Source organism: Gadus morhua, chromosome 13, assembly GCF_902167405.1.
Source record: "Gadus morhua chromosome 13, gadMor3.0, whole genome shotgun sequence".
NCBI classification, from domain to species: Eukaryota; Metazoa; Chordata; class Actinopteri; order Gadiformes; family Gadidae; genus Gadus; species Gadus morhua.
In genome coordinates this window covers 3,570,578-3,582,159 of record NC_044060.1, presented here as the reverse complement: position 1 = coordinate 3,582,159, position 11,582 = coordinate 3,570,578, and the positions used below count along the sequence as shown (strand labels likewise).

At 52.0% G+C, this 11,582-nt stretch overlaps 1 protein-coding gene across 1 annotated transcript in view; it reads right to left on the bottom strand.

The window, feature by feature from the left end:
• Positions 1–11,582, bottom strand: part of tead3b (TEA domain family member 3 b) — a gene marked incomplete in the record, with an annotated part of 32,265 nt that overhangs the window by 13,479 nt on the left and 7,204 nt on the right. Inside the window, 1 exon segment of the mRNA XM_030374288.1 lies at positions 2,103–2,351. Coding sequence (XP_030230148.1) covers positions 2,103–2,226 — 124 coding nt within the window.

The following is an 11,582-nucleotide window of genomic DNA, read 5'->3' as shown; positions in this document are numbered from 1 at the left end:
CCCCCCCCCCCCCCACCCCGTCTGCCTCCTCCTCCTTGTGGACAAAGCACCCGAGCCGGGTCCTTCACCACCACTGCTGCCGTGTCCTTCTAAAACGCGACCGCTTTGAGCAGCAAATACAACAAGGCCTGGCTCTATTTATTGACTTGGATCTCGGAGCGAGCGTCGCTAAGTGGAAGCAGACTCAGCCCCGGTCTCATTAATGTCGACGCTGACGGATCCGTTCTCTCTATCTCCCCCCCAAACATCCTCAACTGTAGTCTTCTTCTTCTTCGGCATCATCTTCTTCTGTAGGAGGATGAGCCGATGAGCGCGAGGCGACGGCCGGGACAGGGTATCGCACGGGGTCGTCTCAGGTACGAGGCGGTGCCTGCGCGCTCAGCGAAGGGAGATGAAAGGAATCGCGGCGGTTTCTGTCTCGGCCTCTGAATCAGCGCAGAGGAATTCGGACGCGGAGGGCGAGCTGGGCGCGACGCACGGGTTCTAATAACAAACACTAACGCTGCTCCACAACGTATACCGTGGAACAGAACAGGCTGCAAACTTTGATGGCTGTTTATTTTTATGGTTACAGTGAAACAGGACTCAAATTGAGTTTATGGGACACGGACAGTAATTAGAGGGTAAGGGAAGGCTTACAAAGCAAGGCTAGGGGGGGAGGTGGGTGCGTGGGGGGGTTGTATTGCGATAATAAAAAAAAAAACGACATGATTTCTAAAACCGCCGCGGAGGTTTGATGAGGTCAGTGGAAAGCCAAAACAGGAAGGAGAAGCCGGGTCCAAGTCATACAAAATAATCCCTTCAATCGTCGACGCAGCATCGCTTCCCTCCGACTTTGACTTCCACCGCGGCGCTTCGGTACAGTTTTAACCCTGCTCTCTCTCTCTCTCTCTGCCTCCTCTCCCCTCCAACACGTCGGTGGGAGAGGGGAAAGAGAACAACCCAATGTCACGCGAATGCGTTCAATCCCAGGCACCTGGATGCCGGTTGTTATGCATCTCGGCTCTGCCAGCTCTCTCCATCTGGAGGCAGGATCTCTGCGTATTAAACGATCGACACCTGCGATTTAATGAACGCACGGCAGGAAACGGAGCCGTTCCAGGACCCTATAGATCCCACTCAAATCACTCGCAGAACAATCGAAGGGATTTCTCCGCCGAAGTCTCCCGCTGGGCTAATTGTCGACGATGAGTCAAGCGAGCGTTTAAACTCCAACTCGTAGCCCCGGGGCGCCGGGGCGCTTCAGGCCCGACAGGAAACACACCGAGGGTTAGAGGAGGCCATTATCACAGAGCAGGTTTTGGAAAGCAGGCTATTGAGGTGGAGGTGGAGGAGGTGGTGGTGGCGGGGGTGGCGGAGGGGTGGGAGGGGGTGTCGTGGTAAACCTGTTTTGAACAGAGAGCTGGCAGGTGTTAAACCGACGGCGAGGGGAGCGGAGATGCTCTGAGACGTGTTGTAAGGGCCCTCGCTGGTGTGACTGGTTGAACCAGCCTCTGGGTCAGACCACAGACAGGCCCGGGCTTGTTGGAGTGGAGCTCCGTGCGTGGGAGGAGGCCTCGGTAAGGCTCTGAGGAGCAGAGCAAGGCTCAGCACGCATGGGACACCCGGGACACCACAGAGCGAGGCAGGGTGGCGATTGGGTATCGCGTTTTTGGGGGTGAGGGAGTCGAGGTTTATGGTGAACAACGCAAGTGTTGGAAGTGTGCATGAGTGGAAGTTTGTTTTTTATGGGAGAGATTTCCCGCCTAAAAGTGAACACACTTCAAACATTTCTTAGCAGGGGGAGACCCAGTCGCATTCAAACCCCTGACGAAGACATTTGAGTTGCGTTAATCGCGGGCTGTGTGAGCAGCACCATTCAACACACGTCCATGTCTTTCTGTACGAGGGTGTTAACCTTGTCTGGGGTAGACTCTGCGCTGGGGTGGGAATAAAGTACCATCCGATGTCATCGTCTGATCGCATCCCCCTTTTCATCTGAACCTCATCTCCTCTCCTCTGTTTCCACGTCAACCGATTCCACCTCACCCGTCTCTCACCTCCACCTCACCCGTCTCCCCTGCGTTCTCACCCGTCTCTCCCCCCCCACGGGTACCACTCACCGTACATCTTGCCCTCGTCCGACAGGATGATCTTGCGGCGGCCGCAGGGCGGGTAGATGGCGAGCGCCTCCTGGAAGCTCTGCTCGATGTCGGGGCTCCAGACGCCCTCGGCGTCCCCGTCCATGGCCTTGTCCAGCTCCTCGTTGTCCGCGTCCAGCCCATCCTCCGGGCTGCCGTTGGCGCTCCAGTCGTTGGACGCAATGGTGGCGACGCCCCCTGGGCCGGCAGGGAGCCCAGCTGTCAGCGGTGCTGGGGAGGGAGGAGGGAGGAGGGAGGAGGGGAGGAGGGGAGGAGGGGAGGAGGGGAGGAGGGGGGAGAGGGAGGAGGGTGGGGGGAGGGAGGAGGGAGGGGGGAGGAGAGGGAGGAGGGTGGGGGGAGGGAGGAGGGAGGGGGGAGGAGGGGAGGGGGGGGGAGAGGGAGGAGAGGGAGGAGGGTGGGGGGAGGGAGGAGGGAGGGGGGAGGAGGGGAGGAGGGGGGAGAGGGAGGAGAGGGAGGAGGGCGGGGGGAGCGAGGAGGGAGGAGGGAGGAGGGGAGGAGGGGGAGAGGGAGGAGGGTGGGGGGAGGGAGGAGGGAGGGGGGAGGAGGGGAGGAGGAGAGGAGGGTGGGGGGAGGGAGGAGGGAGGAGAGGAGGGGAGGAGGGGGGAGAGCGAGGAGGGTGGGGGGAGGGAGGAGGGAGGGGGGAGGAGGGGAGGAGGAGAGGAGGGTGGGGGGAGGGAGGAGGGAGAAGGGGGGAGAGGGAGGAGGGGAGGAGAGGAGAGGAGGGTGGGGGAGGGAGGAGGGAGGGGGGAGGAGGGGGGGGGGAGGGAAGAGAGGGGAGGGAGAGGGAGGAGGGGGAGAAGGGAGAGAGAGGAGAGAGGAGGGGAGAGGGGAGAGGGGAGAGGGGAGAGGATGGTGGAGAGGGGAAAAGAGAAGAGAGGGTTATCCTTCTAGACTTTATTCTCAACATAAAACAGGACTTTTGCAGTCCCTGAGATTTAGATTAAGGTGGTAACAGCAGCAAATACAACAGTGCTAATCAGAGAAGTTAAAACAGAATAGAATGGAACAGAAATAAAAGACCCAACTGGATTAGGGTTAGGGGGTCTGGCTGACCACGGGCCATGTGGAGGTACAACGTCTAAAACGAGCAGCGTGTGTGAGAGCTAGCCTGGATCAATGGTCAGATGGTGCGCTTTAGCCTTTAATTTGTTTGTTCACCGTGATTGAGTTGACCCGGGGCACCCCTCGCGTTGCACAACGCGGAAGATTACACCAGACAAGATCAACAGTCGCGCTCTTGTTTTGAAAAACAGGTATTTTCTACCCACACACACATGGGGAGGTAGTGTTGTTCTGGGCTCCGCAACACAAGAGGGGATTCAGCAGAGATTGTGTAAATCCAACAGCTTCAAACACGAGGCTTAACTCCGAGGATAAAGGCTCTGGCGTCGGCTGTGGCCAGCGGTACTGGACACAGGTTCACCGGAGGTGGAGCTACAATTTGCCAGGTCAAAGCGCAGAGTAAAGATTTCTGTAAATCTGCCCTTTATGGCTCTGGCTGGCATCAACCAAAGCTCCGATATTTCCCCTGCTCAGGCACACACAGCAGGTGAAGTCATGCTCACACGCTGTGTCCAACCACCAACAGACATCCCAAAAGTATGCATCACAGTCTGTTACCTGAAAGAGGAGAAAACAAAAAGAGGAGAGGTTTGATTTCCAAACTGATTCGATTTCACGCGTGTTTGCCCAGATGCTTGGACGTTGCACAGAGAACCTCTTTCTCAATCTGTAGGCTACAAGCATAGGCAGAACTCTGGGCAAGAAATTACCTCCGCAACGCTGAATCTATAGACGGGGCCGATGTTGCGGGGTGAAGACGCATGGATAACAATAGACTTTTTCTTTCTAACGAGAGATCAACCCTGCCCGGCCAGTGTTTCTCCATATATGTCAGGATGTTACTCAAGACAAAAGGTGTAGGGGGGGAGAGTTTGTTGGAGCCAAGTTATGACTCGGCCGTTGAATCACGGCACAGGAAGAAAAAAGCCGCGCCGCAGGTTTGGTGACCTCGGGCCTCTGCTTTGCCTGAATGAACGTTGTTACATGCGTGTTTAGCTTTGGTTAATTTCTCCTAAAACGGATTGGTGTACAGGCCTGCCATGCGTTCCGCTCATAGCTATTATTTTTGTGCTGTTTTTGCACTGCTGTGGAAAAGGCTAGCCGTGAGCTGGGCCAGTACGTACACGCCTATGTCGCAGGCTCATCTTCTCTGCCTCGCAAACCCACTTTACGGCTCGCAACTCGAAAGAAATGAAATATAAATCCACTCGCCTTAATTACCTTCTATTACCTTTATTCCTGAACTAAACGTCTTCCTTTAATGTCACATGTAACAACACTTTCCCCTAACGAGCGCTATAATCCGCTCCATTTATTTCCTTGTATTCATTTCCTCCAGGACTCTCCAAATGAATTCAAGATATTCCATCAAATGTAAAGTTTAAAGAGCTGAGTAATCAGCACTGGCCCCAGAATGCTTGTGGTGTGTGAAGCGGGCCCCCAGTGCGGTGGAGCCAGGGCCCCGTGCCGGAGCACACATCTTAAGTACTTTACAGGATGGCTCCACAGACTCGTATTGTTTGGGAGAGCCAGTGAGCTCACCGCAGTCCCGGGACGCCTTGGGCACTCTCTCCTCGTCGTGCCGCGCGTCGTTCAAACGCTTGTGTTTCTGCTTGTGTTGACAAAAATACACATGTTGGATAAATAAGGGGCAATGTCAGAAATCTGCGGTTCTTAGGGGCGAAGGAAAATACGCCCTGAAAACAGATTTGGGGTTGAATTAAAATGTTTTAGAAAAAAAAAAAATATATATTTTTTTTTTTTTTACTTTCTTTTGTTTTTCTTGTGTTGGACGCACACTAGCTGACGTATAAAGTATCAGGGTGAGACAGCAACACAAAAACATGAAACCAGCAATTATCCATGCGGCCAATCGTAAAACTCTGACTAATTGTATGCCTAATATATTAGTCATCAGAGTTAGTCACATATGGATTCCGGCGTCTTTATTTCTAGTATTAACCCCTTGCCTCAAAGAGCCTTCATAAAAACAAAGGACCAGAGAGTGAAGTAACTAGAAGCAGCTGACTGAATAGTTCCGTCTCCACCACCGACAACAATCCTTAATGATGCCCAATAAAAACAGAACGATAGAAGGAAATCTAAGGTTCAAGTCAGTTCTCAGCACCACCACTACCCAGTGGTCCTCCACACACGAGGGTGGTGAAGTCCTAAGGCCCAATCCCATTTCTACTCTTACCCCTTCCCCTTACCCCTTCAAAACAAGGGGGAGGGGTAAGGGGAAGGGGTAAGGGGTAGAAATGGGATTGGGCCTAAATTTGTGGCCAAACTCTTCAGTGGTTAAAGAATGAAAAAGAACACCCAGCAGCCAGTGAGAGAAAGACCATTCCAGTTTAGAGGTTCCTGGCTATGGGTGACCTCTCGGGCCCTTTGGGGGCCCTAGGGTCAAGGGGTTAAACCCCAACACTGCTACGGCTCGCAGCAGGAGATATAGAGTATAGGGAGCTAGAGTATAGGAGGGAGGGAACAGACGGTAGGGGATAGGAGTTAGGAGATAGGGAGCTAGAGTATAGGAGGTATGGGGATAGGGAGCGAGAGTCTAGGAGGTAAGAGATAGGGAGCTAGAGTATAGGTGCTAGGGGATAGGGAGCGAGAGTCTAGGAGGTAGGAGATAGGGTATAGGAGTTAGGGGCTAGGGAACTGGAGCCAGGAACCACATGACGACTGCCTGTGATCCCAACACGATGCCGGCTAGACTCAGTTTACTCAGCTCACTATCAGCTGTTCACAGCATTACCATGACGTACCAGATCGTATTCACAGAGAGAGAGAGGGGGGAGAGAGAGAGAGAGAAAGAGAGGGGGGGAGGGGGGAGAGAGTGGGAGAGAGAGAGAGAGAGAGGGGGGGAGAGAGAAAGAGGGGGGGAGAGGAAGAGAGAGCGAGAAACGTATAGCTAATGACATTAGCAAGATGCTAATTGACTCATGTGTGCGAACCAACCATTCATATTTCTCTGGCGCTTTTAACCGAAACTTGAATTTCAAGTTAGGCAGACAACAATCAAATCCTACACTCTGAGTGACTAATATATATATATATGTGCTTTATTAGTGAACCCAGGCTAATATTATTACTGGATTAACTTTCTGAGTGAGTCATCAAAACACAAAGCAATTGGACTTGAACATGACATGCAAATTACCATCTCAACGCTGCTCGATAGTAATAAACGATGATAGATACTAGATCGTATAGCAGGCCATTAGCCGTTAGCCAAGCCCTTGTCCCTCTCCACTGCGGCCTTAATTACAATACGTTCGGCTGCTGTCACAATAGCAGTAGACACAGAATATGATTTCCAGCATAGAGCGACCGCATGGCTGCCTGGCTCAGGCCCAAGGGGATAAACAAACAACAATATCAGCCATTTGATGGAGGGAACTGCACGCGCGTCTGTGTGTGTGTGTGTGTGTGTGTGTGTGTGTGTGTGTGTGTGTTTTTTGTGTGTTTCTTGTTTTGAGATCGTGTGGAACCATGACCTCGAAAGCGCTTATGAGAGTGGGTTAGAGTTCTGTGTGTGTATAGTTTGTGTGTCTTTGTGTGTGTTTTTTGGGAGCATATGTGTGGCTATATGTGTGGCTATGTGTGTGTCTGTTTGTGTGTGTGTGTGTGTGTGTGTGTGTGTGTGTGTGTGTGTGTGTGTGTGTGTGTGTGTGTGTGTGTGTGTGTGTGTGTGTGTGTGTGTGTGTGTGTGTGTGTTTGGGTGTGTGTGTGTTTGTGTTTGTGCGTGTGTGAGAGCTACTCTTCGGAGAGAGCAGGGCCTGAATTCCAGACATGTCCTTATTAAGAAGGGAGCGAACACTGTTCCTCCCCCTCCCTCTCCTCCCTCCCTCCCTCCCTCCTACCCCTCCTCTCCCTCCTCTACCCCCTCCCTGCCTCTGCAGCATGGGAGCCCAGTGGGAGAGAGAGGGGAGAGAGGGAGGACAGAGAAGGAGAGTCATAGAAAGAGAGAGAGAACGAGAGAGAGAGAGAGAGAGAGAGAGAGAGCGACAGAGAGAGAGAGAGAGAGAGAGAGAGAGAGAGAGAGAGGGAGAGAGAGAGAGAGAGCGACAGAGAGAGAGAGAGGGAGAGAGAGAGGAGAGCGACAGAGAGAGAGAGAGAGAGAGAGAGAGAGAGAGAGAGAGAGAGAGAGAGAGAGAGAGAGAGAGACAGAGAGAGAGAGAGAGAGAGAGAGAGAGAGAGAGAGAGAGAGAGAGAGAGAGAGAGAGAGAGAGAGAGAGAGAGAGAGAGGCACACAGAGAGAGAGAGAGAGAGAGAGAGAGAGAGAGAGAGAGAGAGAGAGAGAGAGAGAGAGAGAGAGAGAGAGAGAGAGAGAGAGAGAGAGAGGCAGAGCGACACAGAGAGAGAGAGAGAGAGAGAGAGAGAGAGAGGGAGAGAGAGAGAGACACACAGAGAGAGAGGCAGAGCACCTCTACCCAAATAAGGACACGAGAGCAGGCGTTGCATCCATGGGAGGAGAGGGGGGGGGGGGGGGGGGGGGGGGGGGGTGAGTGGGAGCAGCGTGTGTGGGAGAGCGGGGGAGAGAGCGGGGGAGAGAGAGAGAGAGAGAAGGCCCAGAGAGAGGGGGTGTGTTTGCAGGGAGGAGGGGGCGGGTGGTGGATTGTCCAATTTAGGAGTCTGCATCACAGGGTCTGGAAAACAGTGGTGGTTGTTCTTGGCGGAATGCAGCATCAGCGGGGAATCGAACCCGCGTCCCTCCCCGGTACCGTTGCCCTGGCGCTGGGAGCCAGTGATCAGGGCCCCGTCAGAGGGGACGTTATGCTCTGGTTTACTACCTCTGGGGCGCTCATGGGACCTCCTTTAGAGCAACGCCACCAAGACACACCCGCGCACACACATTTACACACTGATACAGAGATACACACATACACACAGACACACACACGCATGCACACACACACACACAGGCACACGCACACACACACATCTACACATACACACCCATACAAACACACATACACACACAGACACACACAGGCACACGCACACACACACATACACACCCATACAAACACACATACAAACACACATACACACACAGACACACACAGGCAAACACACACATACACGCACACACACTGATACAGAGATACACACATACACAGGCACACATACACACTGATACAGAGATACACACAAACACACACACACGTACACATATACACACACAGGCACACGCACACACCCAGACGCGTACACACCCATACAAACACACACACACACAGACACACACACACACATACCCACACAACACCCACACCCACTAATCCACCAAATCATCCACAGCACTGAGTCCTGCAGAACCAACAAATCTTATTCTCTGTTGAGCGATAAAATAATATCTTCTGTTGAACGGTTCAATCCTATTCCTGTTAAAACCAGGAAGGGTTATCGGGTAACAACCCGATAGCTTTTTAGGTTTAATTTGATTGTGGTGAGTCAGTTATCCGTTGGTGGAAGTCGTATTCAACGACAACAACAACAACCACGGGACACACAAGGGATTGTTCTGGAAGAAGTGTGACAACTGATCTTCTGATAGCTGATACAGCAGATATGTATTTAAGTATATAACACATCGCCGCGATTCCGGGGCCAAGTTTAGAGCGGGAACAACAGAAGGACATGGTCGTGGTGAGGCCCCCACTAAAAATAACATGTGCACACACATACGCACACACACACACACACACACGCACACATACACACGCACATGCACACACACACACACGCACACGCACACACAAACACATACGCACGCACGCACACACACACACACACACACAAACACATACGCACGCACACACGCATGCACACATATGCACAGACCCAAACGAAAAAAATAATATTTACGAAGACAAAGGTTGTCCAAAATAAAAGTATGCGCAACAAATACTTAAAGTATGTCCCTGAAGCGTCAGTTGCCAGTTCAGGAATCCCCACGCCTCAAACACACGATACGTTTACGCAACAAAATAAAAGTGCGCCATTGATCCAAGGGTGTAATTACAAAATAAAAAAAGCGTATCAGTTGCCAGCTTCCTGCTACTGGCTTCCCTGTCTCGATGACACGGTAGCGCATTTCCATTCCTCGGAGAGAGCGGGACCACACCTCTCCTCCACTCCTACCCACGGGACCCGCTCGCTCCCGCTCCATGCTACAGAATTCCAGAAGAGCAGCAGGAATGTAAATAAGGCCGCAAAGTTATGCACCTCTCATTCAAGCGATTGCCATTCATGCACGCTCCCAGGCTACTGTCCTCACGGTTCCATGCTTCCCAGGCCCCCGCGGAACCGATCCCAGGGCAGAGCGCTGTCCCCCGGCCTTATCTCTCCCCCCCCCCCCCCCCCCCCCCTCCCTCCGTGATCCATCTCCCACGGCCTCGGAGTCTTTGGGCACGGTCGGCCCTACCTAACAGCCCTCGAACCGGGGTTTGTGACGAAGCAGGGAAGCATCCCGACGGGAATACCAGCCACACACGAGACACCCGTCTGGGACGGCTCAAGCTGCCTGGCTGGAGCTAGCTCCCCGCATTGCAGGAAAGTTCAAGGTTAAAGGAGGAAGCGATTCCACGACGGGCGTGCTGGGACACAGGCCTTTGGCTACGAGGGCCACAGAGGGGAGGTCTCTGAGCCGTTTGTGTTTTAACAGAGGAAGGACCGGCTTCTTGGAGGTAGAGAGTCTGAGGTTCTGGTCTGGCCGTGAGCGGTTGAGGAGAGCAGTTCTGTTCTCTGATGGATACTCTCGTTATGTTACAGTTCGTCATTTAAAACCAATTTTAAGTCTGCATATGAGGTTTAAATAGTTTCAGAGAATTATTACATTAAATAACTTTGCTGATGGCTTCAGTTTTATTCTTAGGAAATTATGTTTAATTTCGAATTTAATTTTAATGTATTTTTTGATTATTCTTTAGGTTATTTAAAGAGTTATATATATAGACATTTATTGGGAATAAAAGTTCCCTTCCAGTGTCGTATCGCTACCCACCGGATGGATTACGGAAATCACTTCTGCAGGGAGACCCACTCTACCACCATAGTACCAAGCATTCCTCTGTGAGAGCCATGGAGACTCAATGACCCATTCCTCAAGGGTTACAGCCAATAGCAACAGCTGAGGGCAGCGTGTGGGCGGGCTGGCAGACCACCAGCACTGTCAATCAAAAATGTTCAGTTGGAACACAACCCAAACCCCGATCTTTCGATAGCCCGCCTCAAGAAGTTTACTCTTCAATTTTGAAACGTAAAAACAATCACAGCGAACACCACAACAGCTTCAAATACGTAATCTGATATTCAAAGTTTTGTAATAAATATTTTTGAATAGCTGAAACCCATCGCTACTCGTTATGACCAACTGTCAGTCTGATCTACCGCGAGGTTGCTCTTCAAGGGCGCAGCCAGGATCTGTCACTCATCCCCGTCTCTCGACCCAAGCCCCATCCCCCCCGGCCCGCACACACACCCTCCCCCACCTCCCTCTCCTTCCTCCCTCCCTCCCCCCAAACCCTGTTAAAGCGTTTCTCCCTCCTCTTCCTCAGTGCAGCTGTGTGTGGGCTCCAGGGTGATACGAGGGGGCCGATCTTTACAGAGGAAGAGCCGTCCCCTTGATATCAGGGCTATTCTTAACCGGCGGGGCCTAGTGTGTAAATATGACCAGCGGTTTCTCCTTGTTCAGGAGTCAGCTGAGCAGAAGGCCGGAGGGTCCGATGACTGAACAAGAACGACGCCATTACATTTAGGGCATTTAGCCAAAGCGACATTCAAGAGTACGTGCACACATTCACACACCGACGGTCAGCTCGTCGGGAGTCGGGGATCGAACTAGCAACCCGTCAATGCGCTCTACCTACTGAGCTACTGCCGACCTCGCACCGGTTCGGAGATGGAGGCGCTAACTAGCTAGATTGTTCATTATCCTGCTCCATGAGCAGACGGTTCAATAAATAGGTTCATAATCGCATCTGGCCACTGACAGTTGAGACGTGGTTTGTTGTCGTACACAATCACGAGCATTGTTGTGATTATGATTACGCAACGTGAAAATGTTTCCTAACAGCACCTCTGAATCAGCCGTGAGCAGTCTCCTTCCAAAGGGCTCCCAGAACGACTATATCAGAACATGCTGGAGGAGTGAACTTTGACTCTTTGGACCAAAAAAACACAACATGACAACACCAGTTTGAAAGCTTCAAACTACAATCCTTGAAGTTTATGAAAAGCTACATGAAACCTACAACTGCAGAACCCAATACAAACCCAATACAGTAAACCCCCAGCATGCAATTCTTCTTGTACAGCGTGTATCACAGATGGAGAGATTGAGTGAGAGAGAGCGAGAGAGAGAGAGAGAGA